The 22,752-nt window shown below is 37.1% G+C and overlaps 1 protein-coding gene across 3 annotated transcripts in view; it reads left to right on the top strand.

Moving 5' to 3' along the window:
- Window positions 1-22,752, top strand: part of LOC110029791 (ATPase family AAA domain-containing protein 1-like) — a 39,514-nt gene extending 16,762 nt beyond the window's left edge. For 2 of the 3 annotated variants that reach the window (XM_020732230.1, XM_020732232.1), the window contains exons 3-5: window positions 5,292-5,450; window positions 15,103-15,398; window positions 22,236-22,752. In XM_020732230.1, coding sequence (XP_020587889.1) covers window positions 5,292-5,450; window positions 15,103-15,398; window positions 22,236-22,451 — 671 coding nt within the window. In that variant the 3' untranslated portion in view covers window positions 22,452-22,752. The remainder of the gene's footprint in view (window positions 1-5,291; window positions 5,451-15,102; window positions 15,399-22,235) is intronic. The other variant, XM_020732231.1, reaches the window with a different exon arrangement.

The following is a 22,752-nucleotide window of genomic DNA, read 5'->3' as shown; positions in this document are numbered from 1 at the left end:
GATTGTAATACAAGTGCATTGACTGTAATGTAAATGAGATTGAAATAACCATTATTAAATAATGACTTTCATAGTATGTTTGCATGTCCATGCATGACTATGATGGATTCACATTTTTATGGTACTAGCAGATGAACACTAAGGTACATGTGCACGTAAATTAAAAAAAATATTTATATTAAAGTATGTTAAATAATATAATTTTAGACAGTGTTCTTGTGACTGATGTATACAGATTAAAAAGATATTGATTTGTAAACGATATAACAAAGCATAGTGAGTGTTTAGAATTTCATTGAATGATCATATTAGATTGTATAACTTTTCACAGGCTCTTAGATTAATTTACATAAGGTTTAATTGACATGCATGTTGTCTTCTTTTTCATTGTGTTACTATGGTTTAGAAGTATGAATATTTACTAGCTTTCTTTAACTCACTGTTGTTTTAAACTTATTTTCAGGTGTACTTAATTGATTAAAAGATGAGTAATAGACGGAAAAATATTTTTAGGAGATGAACAACACTTAATGAGACAAATTTAATTATACTGCTTTAATTTAATTTTTTTTAGTAATTCTTTCATTTGTTAATAGCTAGTTATAGAAATTAAATAGAGAAAGCTTAATTCTCATTGTCCTACCGTCTGTACCCACCTTGGTTAATTCTATGTCACGCACCGATTCATGATATCTATTAGCTTGTTCCATTGCATTTTTATCTTCGTCTCATTGCACTAATTCTATTGTTTCTCTCAATTCTCATAGTCTCAACACTTGAAGTGATGGTTGAATCTTTGACTTCAACTCTTTAATGAAGTTGCCTTCTAACACTTTGTCTGACATCACTCTCAAATGACCAGATCACATCTCAAAATTTTCCCTATACTCCATAACAGACCCCTCTTGGACAAAAGTAAAAAATTGCTCATGTAATTCCCCTTTTGGAGTGGTTCTGAAACGCTTTAAAAATCTATCCTTGATTTGTTCCCAGGTTTCAATTGGTTAACGTTGTTCTTTCCATTGATGTTGCGCTTTAGCATTCTCTTTCAAACACAAGGCCGCCAACATCACTTTCTTTTCCTCTGTCAACCCATTAACATCAAGGAATATCTCCATGTGATAGACCCAACTGCAGGCATCCTCTCCTTCAAAGATCGACATCTTCAGCTTCCTTATGCACGAGTCTCCTCCCAATTCCATCGCTCGAAGTTCATTCCCTCATCACTCGGAGGTGGCTTTCCTTTCCCGACCCATATTAATTTTCTTTCTTTCAAAAGTCAAGTATGCCCAATAATAAGCTCGCCCGTCCCATAAGCTCCACAATCGCCTTCTGCAAGGTTGGGTGCTGCAACGAAAGGCATTGGTGTTGTTCGATATAGCCCTCTGCTAGAGTCATACCCACCTGGGTTACTTGTTTTGAGTCGAAATCTTCCAATTTGATCCTCTTCTGACCCGAATCGTCTGTCGTCCCATTCTGTCTGCTTCTTCTCGTTCCAACAATCTTGATATTGTCTCACTCCTTCCAACTATTGACGCTTGACTCCACTTCTAGGTCCACCCGAGACAACAATGCTTCTCTGATGTCACATGAATTCTACTGATTACTACTGCTCGTATTCATTCTAGATGTCGTCGCTTGATCCCGCTGCAGGCAACTGAGGGTTTGCATGTGATTCTACATTCTTCTTTATGGTTTCTTCTAAAGCTGTGAACCTCCCTTCCAACCTTCCCTCCATGGCCAATAAACACTCCTCTATTCGAGATCTTATTTGATTGACCACTTTTGCTAGTTTTTCCTTCTAAGCATCACTTTTTTGTCTGCTATTACTCCTGGACGGGTTTGAAACTTCTTTACGTTGTGATCACGAATTTCAAAATTTATAAATGTGGGTTCAGTGTGCATGGAATTCTGGATGCCGCGATCTCAAAATTTTTGCATGTGGTTTGGTGGAACTATTGGAAACCGCACGGAACTCTGGATGTTGCTATCCAAATTTTGGTACATCACAGATCCTGATCACAAGTTTCCATCACAAACAACGCGAAACTTCTTTACGCCGCGATCCTGTTCTCCAGTTTTGTTTGAGTGGTGCGGAACTCCTGTAGGTCTCAATCCTTCGATTTTTCCTGCAATCTTTGGACTGATTGTTCCTTTCCAGCTAGCACTAATCGTAACTGTATTGTGATATTAGGTCAACACCACGACTTTTCTGTGCTTCTCAGGTTCGACCTGATCGTGATTGTATCGCAATATTTCCAACTAGTTACAATAGTGTCACGAGATTCGCCTCTTCCCAACAAATTCGCTACTGTATCGCGAGTATCCACACACCGTGATTCTGTTGCTGCTTCCCAGTTAGCTCTAATCACAACTATATCGCGAGGTTAGGCGTCGAAGGCTACAGACTCCTGTATCCATCAATTCAGTCATTAATTTCTTAGAAATAGAAGTGCCGAAGGCTACATTCTCTCGTATCCATGAATATATTTGTTGATTCCTCAAGAATCGAGAGTTCTGACACCAATTTGATAGGGTTTAAGGCAGAAATAATAAACCTTTATTTTGCTGAAAGCAAATCACGATTACAACTCTCAAGACATAAAAATAACCACCTACAATTCGATAGGTATTACAACTCTGAAGACATAAAAATAACCACCTACAATTCGATAGGTAGGCAAGATCTCTCAAAGCGTAAGTCAATACTCTAAATAACAACAAGCATTCCCAACCCTAAACATTAGAAGCCTATTTATATCAAATAATAATAATAATAATAACTAACTAAATTACCCTTTTAACCTTGTGTCCAAAATTAGTTTTTCGCTCGGCACGGCGGTACACATTGTCAGTGTTGATCTAACAAAAAAGTTTTTGAGTTTCAAAAAATAATGGCGGAGTTACTTGGGAAAATGATTAAATCAATCAGGTGAGTTTTGTTTAGTTTGCAAAAATAATTGATGAATTATTTAGAAAATGCAAGATTTAATCAGGCAAATACCCTGAGTATATTGAAATTTATGTTGGATCAATGATGAGTTCCTGAAAATTGAACTTTTGAATACCAAGTTTTATAACCATTTCATTAATATTCGAATTTCATGTTCCCTCGTTTAGTCCTGCAAAAGATAAGCACAAAATTGTAAAGATTGGCATACAATACTTATAGAATATTCTTTATTATTTGAGGAGCTTATGTCAGGGCAACTACATGTGGGACATCTTTAATATTTACCTTCCTGTGTTGAAAATAAGTGATTAATTTACATAATGAATCTTCAAGTTTCTACCGCCAGCTAGAAATTTAAGAACCCTTTGAGAAAGAAATTTTTAAAAGCAGCAATTGACAATGCTTAATCAGTCGTTCCTTGACATCTTCTTTTTGTCCTATAGAAATTTGATATATGGATGTTTCATTTAGTTTTTGATTTGTGTCCATACCTTGTTTTCAAAGATGCTGGATCTATAAAGTTAGCTGAAAGCCATAATATTACTAACATGTGCAGTGAGAAAGTGGACCAAAAAGAAAAAATGTACTGTGGGAAGCTTTGAATTTCATTATAATAGGCTCAAATATTAGTGATAGCCTCCTCTCTCATTTGTCCCTTTTGCACGCACACACGTTTGCACACACGCACCAAGACCTTGTTTCTCTCCATGATCTCTTATTTGAAGTTTTGGGCTTGGGATTTGAATGCTATGGAAAAAGCTACTTATCAAGTTACATGACTAAGAAAAGTACAAAACAAGGCCAATTGGCTCACGATGTAAAATATTTGAGTCATATAGCATAAACTCAAACTCCAATTAAATCGTTGAAATTGCCGATGTGTGGGGAAGTCGCTGACTTATTTCAGAGAAGTCATTGACTTTATGAAGTGGCCATTTTTATGAAGTCGTGGGCGAGTTGCTTTTGAGCTTGAGCAAGTAGGCTAGACCTTGGGTGAGTATTCTTGAAGGTTCCTTGAGACAAGCAATTTCTTACAAGTTTACTATGAGTCTGATGAGTTCATCATGGGTTTTTGGGCTTCACAATGCTCTTGGCGAGTTCAACTTGCTTCAACTTCGTGATAACCCGAGCGAGTTCATATAGATCAAGGCGAATTCTTGTGGGCTTTTAGTAGGTTGTGCGAGCTCATTTTTATTTTTCTAGCTTGACCAACTTGTCCTAAACCCGATCCTAATTAACCTGCACCAAGTACATAGACTATTTGGACATACAAATATCTCTCATAGTGTCTAAACATGCAAAATCCCCTTTTGAATTTTGGAGTATAGCCTGGGTCCTTATATTTTTGTAATATTTGCATACCAGTTTTTATTTCAGATGATATAAAAGTGCCAAATACGTTTTAATTACATATAATTGTGAATCTTGCCTTCAATGGTGATATTCTTCTCAGATGTGTTTTCATTAAATTAATCTTGTATTTTGTTTTCTGATATAAGGCAGTTTCACATTGATACCAATTGTTTGAAACTTGGCACTTCTATCCATTTATGATTTCACACAGGCCTGTTTTATTTCTATTCATGATATAGTCTGAGCATCTAAAATAATGGTTTGTGTGATTGAATTTTGATTATTTTCTATGCAAAGCGAGCTCATATTATTTGCATAGAAACACAGTTAAGTTCATCAAACGGTCTTATTTGTAAAAAGCAGTGATTTGGCATACATTACAGTTCGAGTCATTTTGCATATAGCATTGCTTTTATTAAATTTTTTGCAGTTGTATTAATAATTACTGGCTATTCGTGTGTGGCTAATTTAGTCCCGGAGTATCAGGTTTCCCCAATTTAGTCTTTTGGCTGTACATAAGTGATTACAATCTTGTCCAAAAGGGACCATAGAGATTAATTTTGTATAATCAAGATGCTAATTTGTAGAAATGCGACACCCTGATAATTAATTGATTAAATACAATTGGTTGGAGAATTATTTTGGATTTTCCCCCAAATAATTTATTTGCTGGTTTGGTCAAGCCATGACTTGGCATTGGACAACGTTCTTGATTGTATTAGTAATTCCTGTATGTGTTTTGATCCTTTGTCCCTAGAAATGGTGGTTTCATCATTACCCAAAACACAGTTTCTTTTCTTTTTCTATTTGTTGGAACAGTCTAGAAGACATCAATGTTGAATATTCTTGATGCGGCCATAGATTTCACTGGCAGCTTTATTGTTCTCTAAAAAGCATTCTTGTCTCATTATCGAAGGTGTGAATATCACGCTTTAGTTATGCCTTTGACTGCTAATGCTCATGCCTTACTCTGAATTTTTGGTAGTGACTGCGGTGTTCACTCTGGCCTACAAACTCCAGCCTGCTATTATTTTCATTGATGAAGTGGACAGCTTCCTCGGACAGCGTCGTAATACAGATCACGAAGTTCTGACTAATATGAAAACTGAATTTATGTCCTTATGGGATGGTTTCACGACAGATCGTGAGTACTAAAGCATAATTTACCTTGCTACCTTAATCATATCATTTTTCTTTTTCAATGGCATATTTTTAAAATTTCTGTCCTGATAATTTGGAAATGGTGTAATGCTATTAGAGTACTTGCTTATATGTTTATGTTATTAGACAGTCACTTAACATCAGTTAAAGTTCTGTGGCCTGCACGCTCACAGACCACACTTAGTGATGCTATTTGAGAGTTCTTGATTGCGCACTGATCTCAATATAAGAATGGTATCATCCAAACACGTACATCAGGTGAGAAATTTTGTGATCTCACTTACCCTTATGATCAAATCTACGCAAAATCAGAATTCATTTCCAAGTCTATTGCATTTAAACTCAAACTGAAGATCATACGTGCTATGACTGACATTATTCTGTTTCTCAGCCTATGGCAACGCTCAGATACACACTCAGTGACACGTAATTCAATTTATAAATTTCTGATCTTTAAAGAGAAGTTTAGTATCATTTATCATCCTAACATTGAATACTCTTCATAAAAACTGTCATTCGATCTCAAGTTCTTAAAATCATTTAATCTTCTATTGATGTTACTAACGTTTTCATAAATGATGGTAGGTGCCTTTTGGACATATCATGATTAAATACATGGTGGTTCTTATAATATGTGAAGCGTGTTAACTAGCTGGTTTTGATTGATAAAGAAATTTGGCTTTTTCATGTGGGCTTTATTAAGGCTTTTGATGTAGCGTATCTTAGTTTGATGTAGCTTATCTTAGTCTAGGATTCCTAACCCAAATAAATGACGAACTAAAAGAAATTTAACTGATCAAAATTTAAAATTCACAGTTCAAAGCCTAACAATTTAAACTACTGCTTGCTCTCTTTTGTTGCAAATCAAGTATCAAATAATAATCTTAAGATAATTGAATTATAAATTCATTGAAAAACTTGAAACCAAAAAAATAAAATGCCAATTAGGATTCACACACTAATAAGAAAACCTAGTTTTTTTAAACTAAAATCACACAAATGAGAACTTCGTTCATTTATACATATAAAAGAGACTAATTTAAGTGATCACTAGATAAATAAATTCCAGCCTTGTGCTGAAACAAGAAGTCTTCTCTTAGAAATAGTTTGCACTGAATTTGAAGAACTCAATATCCTACAAGTGTAGAAGCTTAAATTGAATAATTACTTGCCTTGGATATTTGATATTTATAATCTTAAACTTCCTTACTATTAGCTGCCGACAATCAATAAATATTGGATAAAAAATTACAATTGTAACATAAAAATTGCATCGAAAGGTATGGAAATTATAATGTGAACCATAGTCACCATATAGACATTAGACAAACAAGAAAGATGCTTCTTATGCCACCTACAATTAGGGGTGTAAATAAGTCGAGCCAAGCACGAGTGACCCTTGGTTTGAGAGTGGGTTTATTCAATTAATTAAATATAAGCGTGAGCTGAACTTTAATTTTATGACTTTGAGTCGGCTCACGTGTTAGCTCATTTATTATGAAAGAGAATGATTTTGATCTAATCAGCCACTGCAATAAAATAATAAAAAATGAGAAATAAGAATAATAAAAAATCACTTAATATTAGTAATTAAAGATGAAATTTAAAAAATGTTTTAATAACTTTTCACTTAAACTTTTGTATTCTGATATATTTTAAATATATTATATATTATCATTTCTTAAACAAGGTTCTCATGATTCATTGAGTGGAGTGTCACGATCTGGTCTGGGGGCTTGGAATTAATCAATGCAGAGACAGACGGTAGGACAGTGAGAATTAAGTTTTCTATATTCATTTATCATTTAATAGATGAAAGAGTCATTACTCAAATTAAATTTACTTCGTTACTAGTTGTTCGCGTCTTCTTTAAACATTATCCCTTCTATCACTCATCTTTTAATCAGGAAATTATCTTAAAAAATTAGTTTAAAATAACAATGAGCTAAACAAGCTAGTGAATACTCATAATCCTAAATTACAACAATACGAGAAAAAAGAAAGCAAAATGCATGTCAGTTAAACTTTTAATAAATCGATATTAATATTTGACATAATATCAATGAATATTGCTATATCAATAGCATATCAATATCGTTATATGTCCATACAATTGTGACAAGAGCATTATCTAAAAATTTGTACTAATTAAGACACTTAAATATTAATATCCTTCTCCATATACATGCACATATATTTTAGTGTTCCCAACTAGTACCATAAAGAGATGACTCAAGCATAATCAACCTTGCACATACAAACATTCAATAAAAATAACACCTAATAATAAATATTTCATTCTCATTTGTATTGCGTTAATATTTTGTACAAGATTCAATATTCGTAATAATTTAAACAAAACTAAGCACATATGTCATTCTTATAATATGAACAAAATTTATTAAAACTCTAAATCATATTTATGCAGTACTATAACGATAACAGTAAATTCATTCAGGTAAAAACAATAAAATATTACCATAGTATAAGAACATGAATACTCACATCGAGGTCGATTAAATTGTTATTTGATTTGCCTTGATGTAGAGTCTTCTACATTGAAAACCTAACATAAACATGATATTTATTACCAAACTTTAAATAAATTATTATTTTGTATAGCAATTAATTCTAGTTATTTATGTAGATAATTTCCATATTTTTATTTTACATAATCCCGCTTATTTTTCTATTCATATATATATTATTTTTATTAAATCACTTTAATAAAAACTCTTCCTTACTTCTTCTGCCTAGATCGCACAAAGGGATCACTTCCTTCAAAGCCGCCGCACTCCTTCCCCCTCTCTGCACGCGATTTGGTTGGACTTTCTCCTACAAGAGTTGCTCGTCTCTTTTTCGACGGTCCGGGAGGGGTGCTGATACAAATTTGAATTTGCGTCCGGAGTCCAATGGGCACTTGCCACGTGGCAAGTGAGCCCCACTGTAAGACACTGGTTGTGTAAATTTTTTTAGAGGGGTGGGGTCCACTTGCCACATGGCACACTCCCACTGGACTCTGAACGCATATTTTGCGCGTCTGGAGTCCGGATGTAATAATTTTTCCTGGAAGGGTATGATTGGAGTCCTAATCCACATGAGAATCCTCTGCATGCGACCCTATCTCCTCCTTCGCACCGCAACAACTCACGTGAGGAACTCCGATGTTGTCGCTACCTCTGACACTGCTTTGTCCTCTGTTTGATAACGTCGCTAGACCGCGACGTCCTCTTCTTTCGACTCTACAGGTAAGTTGTGTTCTGCTATGATTTATATAGTCGAACTTCACATCTTTGGCTTTTGACGCTTTCACTTCATCTCCCATTTCTTTGGATACCTAACCCTCTCAATTCATCTCCCCGTTTGCTCGACTCCTCGCTTCTACTCTCTTCAGTTTTCCTCATTTCATGTCGTTGATATCTTCTCTGTGGAACAGATTCAGATCTTCGTCCCTGTTGCTCATTTGACTCTCTTGATTGTGGTCGAGGGTAATCTCTATTTGGGTTTCATCATCCATCTTTGCTAATCTCTGTTGCCGATGACGAATCTTCCACTATATTTCATCCCGATTGGGGTCTGATAGGTATCTGCTCGGGGGCATGGTTAAGGTTTGAGATCTGCAGAAGAAAAAAAGAGAACAAAAAGGCAAGAAGAAAAAATAAAATAGGGGGAAAGAAAAAAACTCAAAGGAAGGGAGAAAAAGAATTGACAGACTCTAATATCAAATGATACTGAAGTTAAATCAACCCACAAAGGTGGAAAACAACTATTATTAAGCAAATAATTAGAGATACAATCAAAACTCGAAACAACAAAGAAAACAAGAAATAAGACAAAGAAGACAAGACTAGCACGATTTGACTACAGCCTAAGAAGAATATCCGCCGATGTGGTCGGTGTAGGCGGAGGTAGCAACAAATGGGGGTGGCTTCTGGAAGGTGGAGGGTAGGGGGGCTAAGGCTTTGGCAGGGCCGCAAGTGTAGTGGTTCCCAGAAGGGTTTGGAGAGGAGCTGCAAGTGTTTGCGCACTGTTGGAAAAGAGGTCCGAGGAGGCACTGGTGTGGGCAGCTGCCCGAAAGGTCTGGAGATGGCGGGTGGTTTGTTGGAGGTGCATGGAGGGCGATGGCTTGTAGGGAGTGCAGGGAGGAATTGGAGGCTTGTAGGGCAGGGAGGAATGAGCAGTCAACAGGGAGTGTAGGGAGGAACCGGTGGCCTGCAAGGACGAACCAATGACTTGCAGGGAGTGTAAAGAAGAATCGGCGGCCTGCAGGGAAGTGCAAGGATGGTTGGTGGCAGTTGGAAGATGCTGCTGGCAGCAGGAAGGTGGAGGATCAACGGAGGTAACCACCACCTTGGATGAGTTACAGCCGGAGCACATTCTCATTTTCGGATACAACCCTCAAAAGGGAAAACACGCTCACACACATTCATAAATAGAATAAGTAAGGATTAGAATAAGGAAAAAAAAAAGAAAATGCGAGTAATTAAAAAGGAAGGGGAATAGGAGTGAAACAAAAAATCATGCATACATAAAAATCTTTCGTAACCACAAAAAATTATACATTCAAAAGCTATATAAAATGATAGATCACCAGGTTAATGATTCACCTGATCTTTTTCCCTCGTTGAATTAAACTTTATAATGTTTGATGAAATATATGCTCAGTGAGATGAGCAATATTAAAATAAAGTTTAATTATTTAATGATGAAACAACATGCATGAAATCGGCTACTAAAACTAGTAATTGTAGTAATATAAGTAGATATGTTTATAGACACTATCGTTTGTTGTGAAAATTGCAGCGGAATAAAACAAGAATCGACACAAACTAGAAGAAGAACACAGAGATTTAACGAGGTTCGGCAAAGAATTGTCTATGTCCTCGGGAGTGAGCGACGGTTTCACTATTTCAGAGAAGTTACAATACATCCCATAGGGTTACACATATATACAGACATATACAAACCCTCAGATAAAATTACAATCACGCCCTCATTCCTCCCAACCCCCTTTATTTCAAGAGACACTCCTTTTCATCAGGAGACACACCTCTTCACCAAGAAACTCCAACTCCCTAGATATGAGCCATACCTAACAATTCTCCACCTTGGCAAATATCCAACACTTTAGGAGATATACATCACCCGGTATATGTGTCTACCAAACAAATCTCCACCTTATTGAATATTCAGCCCCTTTAGGAGAAAATCTCATGGAGTTTCTTTATACCAAAGTGGGTTGGGCAACCAAACCATCTAACCTGGCTTGGTCAAAGTTCCTGTTGCATTTCACCATATGATTCAACAGAGCGATCTCCACCTGCAACTGTACTCTCTATCAGTTTACAAATGTTACCTACAGTGATTTTCCCTTTCATCACAGTCAGTGCGCCCTTCACAATTTCGATGGTTTCCCTATCCTCATCTGCCTTAGAAATGAAATCATTTCTGTGTAGAGTGCCCAAGGAAATCAAATTCTTCAACTCTAGAACATGTCTGACATCACATAATGTTCTAACAGTATCATCATATATTTTAATTCTGACTTTACCAATACCAGTAATATTGCATCGTCTATTATCACTCAAATAGACTGAACCAGAATCAAATAACCTGTATGAAGTAAACCACTCCCTGTTATGTGTTATGTGATAAGAATATCCTGAATTAAGAATCCATCCATCCTTTAACTGAGTTGTTGTGACTGAAAGCGCATCACCATCACTGTAATCTGTAATGTCACTCTGCACCATATTCACTGCCCTGGAAGATACATCACGAGTCTTCTTCTTGAGCATTGGACAATCTCTCTTCATATGTCCCTGTTCCTTGCACTTAAAACAACGAATCTTCTTGCCTTTAGGCTTTGACCTGGAACTTTGCCTTCCAGAATTTTCCTTCTCTTCCTTACTTTCACGATCTTGATTACACTTAGCATATAAACAATTACCATGAGAACTTTCCTCTGCATTTTCCTTCCGCTGGTTGTGAGCCAACAATGCTGCAGTAATCTCATCAATTTTAATTGTTTCTTTCCCATATGTAAGAGTAGTTACCAGATGTTCATAAGAAGTAGACAATGAACACAAAAAAATCATTGCTCGGTCTTCATCCTCAATATTCACATCAAGTCGTGCCAGATCCGTGATTATTTGATTGAAGACATGCAAGTGCTGAACCAAATCAGTGTCTGCCTGCATCTTCAGCCTATACAGCTTTTGCTTCAGATACAATTTATTCGTCAGAGATTTGAACATAAATTGAGATTCCAATTTCTTCCATACTTCTAGAGATTTCAGATTCATAACATGATACATAATCTCATCTGCGAGACATAAACGTATGGTACTTGCCGCTCGAAGTTGTAACTCTTCCCAATCTTCATATTCCATATTATCAGGTTTCGTAACCCGCAAAACCTGCAAAATTCCCTGTTGTGCGAACAAATCTTTTACCCTTGTTTGCCACAATCTGAAGTTCCCGGTTCCATCGAACTTCACTATCTCGAATTTTGCTCCAGACATTTCTATTTGAAATTTAATCCTGCACCGTATTTTCTTGCCTTGCTTCGAAAAACAAAAGAAAATATTCCGCAAATAAATTCAGAGAAACCTGAAATTTTCTTTGTCAAATGCAACAACTATTCCGCGATTCTCCTGTGATTCGTGAATCAAATTTTCCCACGAAGCACTTTTCCTGTTCGTACCAGTACCTCGGCCAATTGCTGTTTCTGCGAGTCACGAATTCCTTCGCACCTGTTCGAGGAATATCTCCACGAAACTCCTGTTCACGAAATAATCACACCTGCTCGCCTCTTGCACCCTGCCGAACTCCACCTGTCGCAAAATCTCCTGCGACGAACCGAATTCCTCAGATTTTCCGCAAAACAAGGCTCCTGTTCGCGGTTGACAGCCTCTATTTTCCACGGATTGTTGAACCTGCCGAACTCCTCTGTTTCCTGAAACTGCACGACGGTTCAGGAAACCTCGCGCGCCTGTTCGTCCTTCGCGACTCCCTGAATCGCGATCCTATCGCAGCCCCTTGCGGTTTTCGTAACTGCCTCGAGATGCTCCACGCGAATGCCGCGAACTCGAATCTCGCGATTGCGAACCCTGCGAACCCTTTTGCTCCGCGCGATTCCTTCCTTTGCAGCAGTGCAAAGCTTTTCTTCTCCGGTTGCGGTGACTCGCCCGGCCTAGTCGCAGATCGTCGCTGCTTCTCCCGCTATTCGCAAGCACCGAAGACCCTCGTCGTCGAAGCCCGTTCGCGAACCTTCCCGGTCGCGACACTCTTCTTTCTGAACGAACTGCTGTTCGCACTCCTCTCGCCGGCTCTTTCCCAGAACTGCCGAAACAGGTCCCAACTGCACGATCTTCCTCCGCGAATCTCCTCTGGATCGAACTCCGCCGAACTTCTGTGGCGATCCTTCCTGTCGTGATCCCTATTCCTCTACGTGAACTCGCGAACTCGTATATCACACGAAGAACTGCAGTAGTTCTTCTTCCTCTGGCCGAAATCACCGAAGCCAGAAAAATTGCGAAGCGCGAACTCCGAAATGCCGTGAAACAGTTCGCACTTCCTTCGCCTTCGCCTCCGTCTGGCCTCGAACTCCTTTCTTCTTCTTGCGTCGATCTCCTCCTGTTCCCTCGAAAGAGGCTCTGATACCAATTGTTGTGGAAATTGCAGCGGAATAAAACAGGAATCAACACGAACTAGAAGAATGACACAAAGATTTAACGAGGTTTGACAAAGGATTGTCTACGTCCTCAGGAGCGAGCGGCGGTTTCACTATTTCAGAGAAGTTATAATACATCCCATAGGGTTACACATATATACAAACATATACAAACCCTCAGATAAAATTACAATCACGCCCTTGCTCCTCCCAACCCCCTTTATTTCAAGAGACTCTCCTTTTCATCAGGAGACACATCTCTTCACCAAGCAACTCCAACTCTCTAGATATGAGCCATACCTAACATCTATAACATTTGTCATAACTATATAAATCTGCTACTGACATGTCATTTTATGGTTCGTGCACCTAGCCTTGCAGATCGTTGCATTTGCACTTCATTTTATTTGTTATTCGATGCTTGGTTGATGTAAGGAATCCTATCCTACTAATTTGGATGCTATGGACACATTGATAAAATTCGTTTCATGAACAGGCCATGTTTGCGAACTTATCAGGAAGATTTTTTTACCCTTTTTATCGTGCGATATATTGAGTAATGTGGGTTTTCTTAGGCGAAATTGTCGTTTTGGACGTTTTGGTGGAGTGTGCTTAGTTGAATGAGCGATTGCTATTTGGTGTTTCTTTGTATGATTTTTCTTGACCTCAATTTGTTTAGTACTTTAGTGGTCCATTATTTTTTGTCATGTTTGATCGGATTGTTTGTGATTTGGTCCTTGATAATCTCAATGCTTAAGATGCATTGGTGTGGTCTGTTCTACAATTGAGTCTTGATTGCATGACTTGTATTATAGTGGAAGTGTATCGGTCGAACACGATGTCATTTCTATTAGTAGTTATATTTGTTGCACTTGGTTGATTTGGGTTTGAGGTCAACACCCTCACATGGAGTTTGGGATGAAATTAGACTCTTTTTCATATGAAGCCAATCACTGAGCATTTCTCCACCCTAAATTATAAAACTTTGGAGTCGGATTAGGACAACTCCATGTTAGCTCTACGTGGATGATTATAACAAGCAGGTACATTTGATATCTTTTTGCGTCATTCATGTTGTTGGTAAGTCCTCAGTTGAAGGTTTAATATGTTTCTCAACGTGCTCGTCTTGATTATTTTCGCATTGACATTTTCGCATTGACATTTTCGCATTGACATTACAGTACGAATATAATCTGAAATGAAACCAGAGTAATTTTATCGAACAAAAACATATCTTTCTATTTCTAAAGAATAGAAATCTATTTCAAATATTCATTGGTAATAAGTAGGCAACAAGATCATTCCCGAACTCATGAACTCCACATATGGAGCAACTTAAAACAATGCATGCCAGCCAAAATTAAACTGGAGACTTCTATCCATGACTTAGATCTTGTTGATGGCATACCTACAGCTTTTGGAGCCCATTACTTGTTAGAACACATTTAAACACAGCTGGGATTGCATGATTTGCCAATACTACATGAAATGTGAAAGTTTTTATTTTTATTTTTTTATGTACGTTTGTAAATAAGATTAAAATAAGTATGTTTAAATGGATAGAAAGTGGTTGTTAGAGAAGTTGATTCTCCTGACTAGTCAAGAAAATAGCCTACAACAAAATGTCAGTCTCTTATATCAACTTCCTCGTAGCAGAAAATTTCAAATCATAAATACTTCGTGAACTGCATTCTGCATTTTCACAATTTGTGTTTAGCTGACACAAATTGGGATAACATGCTAAATGATTGGAAAGCTACACTTTTTAATATTAGAGAGCTTGTAAGTGGATATGGAAGAATGATAGAAATAATCTGATCGTCTTAAGATTGCCTTGTGCGCTACAATTTATTTGTTAAATATATGTTTTTATTTTTTTATCTTTTTATGATATCTTGTTTTTTCTTCAGAACTCTCACTTGGATATTCTAAAAATTTTGATAAAATTACACTGTAACAGAGAATGCACGTGTCATGGTTTTAGCTGCTACAAATAGGCCAAGTGAGCTGGATGAAGCTATACTTAGGCGATTTCCGCAGACTTTTGCGATTGGGAGGCCCGATCAAACTGAGAGATCTAAGATACTCCAGGTAATTTTAAAGGGGGAAAAGGTTGACAAAGATATTGACTATGATAACATAGCCCAGCAATGTGAAGGCTTTACAGGTTCGGATATTTTTGAGCTTTGCAAACAGGCAGCCTACATTCCAGTTAGAGAGTTGTTGCAAGCTGAGAAGGATGGAGAAGGCCACAATGTAAGCTCTGCGCCCTTTCTTGTTAATATTTCATTGTTTTCCCAATAGTTAAGGCGAACTACCTTTGTTCCTATCTCATGTTAGTTTATCACAGGATTAACCCAATACATTTGACCATTTGAGATGATGAATTTAAATCAAAGCGCATTGGTTTCTTTTATTTGATTCTAAAGTTTTTAACCTAACTTATCATCCAAATCGAATTAAACCCTTGAGAGTGCTAATGGCTTAGGATGTTATGAACACAATTTAGTTAATTTCAAATAATGTGTTGACCATAAATTAACAAATGGGTCAACATAAATCATTTAAACCTCTTAAAATTAAAATTGGTTAAACCATGCCAAATGATCAAACCAAATTGTTTAACTAATTCTATACAACTTAAACTCGGAATTAACCCTTGCAACTAGTTTAGCCCATGTTAACTCTATTTACTATGGATTAACCATTAGTTAATGGGGTGATCCATGAGGATAAGCTTAAGTACAACTAACCAGTGGTAACTCTCTAACATTCTACTTAAGTCTCTTTGACCTTTATGTTTACATAATCAGGTCAAATGACATCAATCTGGCGTGCGGCTCCCCCAGGGGCTGAATCGGCTGGAAATAGGGGACCAATTTAGCCATGGGGGGGCATGGGCTGGCCGGGTCTTATTTGGGTGCAAAAGTTGCCGCCCAAGGGTAGGGGCCTTCCCCTCCTAGTTATCCATTGTATGTCTTCGTTTTTTTTTGTTTTAGGGTTGGATTTTGTTGGGATTTTTGTTTGGATAGGTTGTGATGTAGTTTTAGGCTGGGAATCTATCACCCTCAACTTAGTAAATGACAAACAGTTTGTTGATAACAAAGCGAAGGCGCTCTTCATTGAAAATCTACTCGGTGAAGTAGAAAAGAAGATATGGATTCAATGGAGAATGGCGTTCGAGGAAGAATACGAAGCATTGATTAATATTGTTGACGATCCTCAGAATGTCTTGTCACAAATAAGGCGAATTATACTGCTTGAAGATCCGTATCAGGGCTCTACAGATGAACAAAACAGAGTCTATATTGACCTTGAAAGACTTGCATGTTCTGAAATTAAGAGCATGTTTGAATACACGAACGATTATAAAGTCTTATCTGCAAAATCGGGGAGAATGTACATCAATTCAGAATTGTCTGATAAATCCTTCCGAAGAATGCCCCCAATCATTGAAAATTAAATCGAGGAGGCCTTCAAGAAGAAATATCCAGGTAACACTATTGGTCTTTTACCTAGAATAAGATTTACTTATCAATATCTTGCAGATCTTTGTAAGAAAGTTGTTGTACAGAGAGGAATAAAAGGCCTATCTATTTGCAAGAAAATTTCTGTGCCTGGTTATAATAACCAGCATAAAAGATATGGTTTATGCATGTCAAAGAACTATAAAGGAAAGCCTCATGATTCTCATATACGTGTTATTAAAAATAAAAACCAGCCCAAATCGTCAAAGTGCAGGTGTTGCATATGCGGTGATGAAGGGCATTTTGCAAGAGAATGCCGCAGTAAAAAGGGAAATATGGCAAGAGTTGCCATATTAAATAATCTTGAATTACCAGATGACTATGAAGTTCTGTCCGTAGACTTGAATGAAGAATCTTCTGATGCAATTTGTTCAATATCAGAAGGAGAATGAGTCAATACTCTTACCCACATTAGAAGTACTTTAGAGAATTGCCCAATAGAAGAATATGGGTTAATGCTTAAGGAAGATCATGGATGACGTTGCGTCATCAAGCTCAGCAACACTCAAGAGAATTGTTCTCATCAATGGGTACATAATAAACCCATTCAAGGGCAATATTATCGATGCTCTTACTGTTTCATTATCACCAATATGAACATGAGAATACATTGTGTTCTTTGTAAATTAACTGCATGTCCGTTATGTGCCAAATTCTATCTTTCCATAATTGTTCAAAAAGAATTATCTCTGTTACAATTTCAGTCGACAGATAATTTGATACATGAGTAAGTTAAATATACTGAACATCTTCTCGAGGAAAACAGAAGACTCAAGGAATAGCTCTAAAAGAAATATTGAACAACAACTAACACAAGATATGCAGGAACTGGTCCTCACGACAAAGGAAAGAGTAATCTTTGAAGAAGGCGATGATAATAAAGATGATGAGCTTGAAGAAGAAGCGGACCAGTTGACTATTTATGAAGCTGGAATAAAAGTTCTTAGTGAATCTCTGAAGGAACAAGCCGAAAAGCCCGCTAAAAGAATTATTAATAGATTATATAATCTCATGATTACTTTTGAAATTCCAGGTGTTGAACGATTTAAACTCCGCGCCATCTTAGATACTGGAGCTACGTCTTGTTGTGCCAGTATTGGATGTGTTCCAAGAACAGTGCTGGAAGACTTAAGCTACCAAGTTACCTTCAGCGGGGTAAACTCAACTACACAATAATGTAGAAAGATGAAAGGTGGAACTATGTACATCAACGATCACAGCTTCAGAATTCTTCTAGTATACTGTATGGAGATGGATGTCAGAGATGACATCCAAATGTTACTAGGCTGCAATTTCATATGAAGCATGCGTGGAGGAATTCGAGTTGAGGGTGATACGGTAACCTTTTACAAAGAAATTACCCATGTTCAAACTACCACTGACATAGAGGTTGCTGCTAAACAAATACCTGAACTAGAAATTGATTATGATTTTTACACAGAAATGCAACCTGAATTTTTTTATTCTAATGTTCTGTTTGATGAAAATCCTTTTGTCAAAAAGTTTAAATCTATCTTCCAGAGATTGCAGAACAGTGGATATATATGAGAAAATCCGCTCAAATACTGGAGTAAAAATCAAGTCGTATGCAAAATTGAAATCATTAATCCAGACTTAACTATTCAGGATAAGCCGCTTAAACATGTCACACTCGCAATGCAAGATCAATTCAAGCGACATATTGATAATTTGTTAGAACTGAAGGTCATACGTCCTAGTAAAAACAGACATAGGACAATGGCGATCATTGTCAACTCTGGTACAACGATTGATCCAAAAACAGAAAAAGAAGTACGCGGGAAAGAAAAAATGGTTTTTAATTATCGATCTCTTAATGATAATACTCACAAAGACCAGCACTTCTTACCTGGTATCTACACCTTGCTTAAAAGAATTAGCAACAGTCAAATTTATTCAAAGTTTGACTTAAAAAATGGATTTTACTAGGTTGCTATGCACCCAGAGTCCATTGAATGAACTGCGTTTACTGCACCAACGGGTCTCTATAAATGACTGGTCATGTCATTTGGTTTAAAGAATCCGTCTGCCGACTTTCAAAGAAAGACTGGACTCGTGTTGTAAAGACTGGACTCGTGTTGTAAAGACTGCGCTGAATTTTTAGCAGTTTATATTGATGATACTATTATTTTCAGCAAGAATGAAGATGATCATAAATTTCATATGGAGAAATTTCTCTTCATTGTTGAAAAAAGACTCGTGCTTTCACCAACAAAGATGAAAATAACAGTACAAGAAATATATTTTCTTGAAGCGGTGATTGGAAAGAAGAAAATAAAACTCCAACCTCAAATAATAAGAAAAATTGTAGATTTTCTTAGTAACATGCTGAAGGAAAAACAATGAATGAGATCATGGTTAGGTATTTTGAATTATGCAAGAGCTTATATTCCTAACCTTGGAATTTTATTAGGTCCATTATACCAGAAAACATCTCCCTATGGAGATAAAAGACTAAAGGAACATGATTGGGCTTTAATTCGAAAAATTAAAGATCTGGTTTAAAAACTTCCGGACTTAGATATCCCTCCCCAAAATGCATACGTAATACTTGAAATCGACTGGTGCATGGAAGGATGGAGAGACATATGCAAATGGAAATTAGCAAATAATGATCCCAGAAATTCTGAGAAAATCTGTGCTTATGCAAATGGAAAGTTTCCAACTATCAAATCAACAATAGATGTTGAAATCTATGCCTGTATGGAATCACTCAGTGCATTAAAGATACATTATCTGGATAAAAATGAAATTACTATACGCACAGACTGCCAAACTATCATATCTTTCTACAACAAAACAGTACAAAATAAACCCTCAAGGGTTAGGTGGCTTGCGTTTACAGATTTCATTAATGGGTTTGGGATCGCCGTAAACTTTGAACACATTGACGGCAAGTACAACATTCTTGTTGATGCTTTATTTCGCTTAACATTTGTTCTTTGTGTAGGAGAAGAAGAATTGGTTAAATTTATTTTCACAGATTCACAAGAATGAACACCAGAAGAGACAGAAAAAGTACTAAAGGAAAGGAGGTTTATGTCGAAATTGAACCAAATTTTCTTGCGATGCAGTCAAAGAACTATGGAAAAGAATTCTTTCTGGCAACATGGCCAGATTTCTCAGCTATGCAACCCAAGGAAGCCAACGACTTACATTAGGAGCTCTTATGGGAAACCATGAATCACCCAATAAACTTCGAAGCTCACACAAAGCTTAGAGCAGCAAGAAGGATGGAAGAATACCATGTTATGAAAGTCCTCAATGAGTTACGGATTCTCCAAGGAATGTACGAGAATAAATCTAGGTATTGTAGATGTATGTCTACTAAGGATAACGAATGGTTGGATGCCTCGCCGTATGTCTACCGAATGGAGAAGCAATTGGCCAGCCTGATTGACGTAGTTGCTGACGTAACTGATAAAGGCTTAAATAATTCAGTTTGAGTGGAGCACATGGTGGGCTCTACCCATCACTTATCATCTTTCTGATATATTGCGTGTAAAACCGAATAAGCATCTTTGCTTTCGGTCGAGTATATGATTGTAATTTTAAGAAGCACATGTTGGGCCCTACCCACCCCACCACTTATTTCTGCGTGTAAAGCCAAATAAGCATCTTTGCTTTCGGCTGAGTGGTTTTCTTTTTAAAACCATGGGCTACTTTCCACCCCTGGTTTTTCTTTTTCTATGGGCGAAACCGTGGCTTTGTTTCTTCCCGTCTCTCTATATAAGTGTGTTCTGTCTAGAGTTGCAGGCACTAGAGATAATCCGATAATCTACTTCTCTCTGAGTCTTTGTAAAATTTTAAGTGTTCAATAAAATTATCTTTTATCTGTTGTTCTTCCAGCATAAGTTCTAAGTGACCCCAAGCCGGCGATCTTTAAACACATCCGTCTTTTTCTGATTGTTGCTCGTTGTCCTCCACTCACGAATTGCCTTAGCTCCCTCCCAGCTACCTTGCTGCCGACCCTAACTCCCTTCCCTGCTCACTGTTTGAACCACAACCCACCATCCCTCCTGCTAATCTAGTTGCTACTTACCTACCACCATCCCTTCATCCAGTGATGATGTTGTGATTCCTTCCAATTACCAACACTAATGTCGTAACTCCCTCTCGCCTCCACTATCGTTGTTTAGGTCCTCCTTACCACTTGCTACTCGCACAACCCCTCTCAACCCACCTATGACTGCACCTAATGCCAACCCTCTAATTGTTGCCACCTACCCACCCGTCTTCTTTTTGTTGCCGCCAGCCCTAGCAATTCATCCCTCACTGCGGTCCCACGGCTTGTCCTACTTAACCGTAGCCGGATATTGGTGTTTTGTTCTGTTTTCTTTTTTGTTTCGAGTCTTGATTGTATCCCCGCAATTATGTTGAGGATTAAAATCCAAGGTTTAAAAAATCAGACCGGACCAGTCGGTTCGACCGTCAAACAACCATAAGTTTGGTTTCAGTTGTCATAAAAACCCCTCCCTCAACCAGGTTGAACCGGGGGTTTAACTGGCAGCTTATGCATTAAGTGAAACCAAGTTAAACATCTGGTGATTTATCTGAATTATTTAACATTTCTATTTTTAATAATTAAAATAACAGATATTTTAATTATTTAAATATGAAAAATGCTTTTAAATATTTAAGTAAATTAAGAAATTATGTAAACATGTCCTAGCAATGGCATGAATGCATATGTGAGTATAATTGATGCCTTAGAAAGTCTCTTCCGAATGTTTTTAGATTATTCATCACTATAATTAATCAAAATATAAAACCTAAACTAGATCTTTGGCATGAACTAGTTGAATTTAACAATATTAAGTAGTTGAGCGTGTTTCTAATGATTTTGTGTTAAGCTCATTTATTGAGTACTTTTATATTCCATCTCACTTTGTGTGAATCAAATAAGCCATAACCATCATCTATATTTAATTTAATTAATTTCTAGCATAACTACATTATCCGTACAACCAGGGAAATAAGAACCACTTTATGAGAGACAGTTAGACTAGGAATGATGATGATTTTATCGATCTAAGTCAAGGTAAAAATTCTTATTTTTTGATTGGGTCTACCCCCTAACAAATATCTTGACTTGCATAGTTAAATTGATGATTTTTTAACTGTTATGACATGGATGATTATCCGAGAGTGGATTATGCTAAAATACAACTTGTCAATTATATAAAAATTTATTGGTATCACATTTTAGAAGGTAGAGAGACCGAGAAGGGCTTTTCTTAGGTAAAAAGGAAAGAAAATGCTAATGTTAAAATACAGTTCTAGTAGCTGACATTATATGCATGTTTTATACAAAAGACCACAAAATAACTCGATAGAAAATAAAATACAATGACACAATTCATATGAATCATCACATTCTATGATTTCAAATGGTTGAGATGAGTAGACTTGCAGATTTACATGGTAGGTTTGTGCTTGGTTTGTACCATCATCAAACTTATCAATTATATTGCTACCCATAAAAGCTCGGTTTTTTCTTTTCTTTCTTCTTTTCCATGTGTAGCATTATCTTTGCCTCCTCATACAGGCTCAAAGAGCATTGAAGCAGTCAGACTTGGAGAAGGCCCTATCAACTGTCAGAAAGGATATAAGATCAACATTTGGATACCAATCAAGCTCACAATCACCTCCATGGGATTGTCCGACGGATTCAGATGACGGTCAGGTGCAGAACGCCATCGTCCAAATCTCAAAAATAATGTCTCGTATTATGAACAGCCAGTCTGAAGCTCCTGAGCCTTAGAAACTGTCGTATTGTTTTTGGAGCAGCTTCCTCACCTAGCCTTTGGGAAGCAGCTCTGTAGTTTTTAATATATTCGTGCTTTAGGGGATGATGTTTTTAGTGTTGCTTGGAAAGTAATGGAAAATAGTAGGCAAATAACGGATTAAATAGTACGTGTGGATAGGTAGGTGGGAATAGGTACAGATTTGATGGTATCGTCGTGGCATTCATCACAATATCTCCTAAATACCACCAATCCGTATGTACAGATTCCGCGCGTAATTTGCGAGCTACCGAGCAAGTGGAGTTATATTTTTGTTTA

The sequence above is a fragment of the Phalaenopsis equestris genome, unplaced genomic scaffold (genome assembly GCF_001263595.1).
Source record: "Phalaenopsis equestris unplaced genomic scaffold, ASM126359v1 Scaffold000604, whole genome shotgun sequence".
Classification (NCBI taxonomy): Eukaryota; Viridiplantae; Streptophyta; class Magnoliopsida; order Asparagales; family Orchidaceae; genus Phalaenopsis; species Phalaenopsis equestris.
The sequence above is the reverse complement of the archived record's forward strand: the minus strand, read 5'-3'. Positions and strand labels throughout refer to the sequence as shown.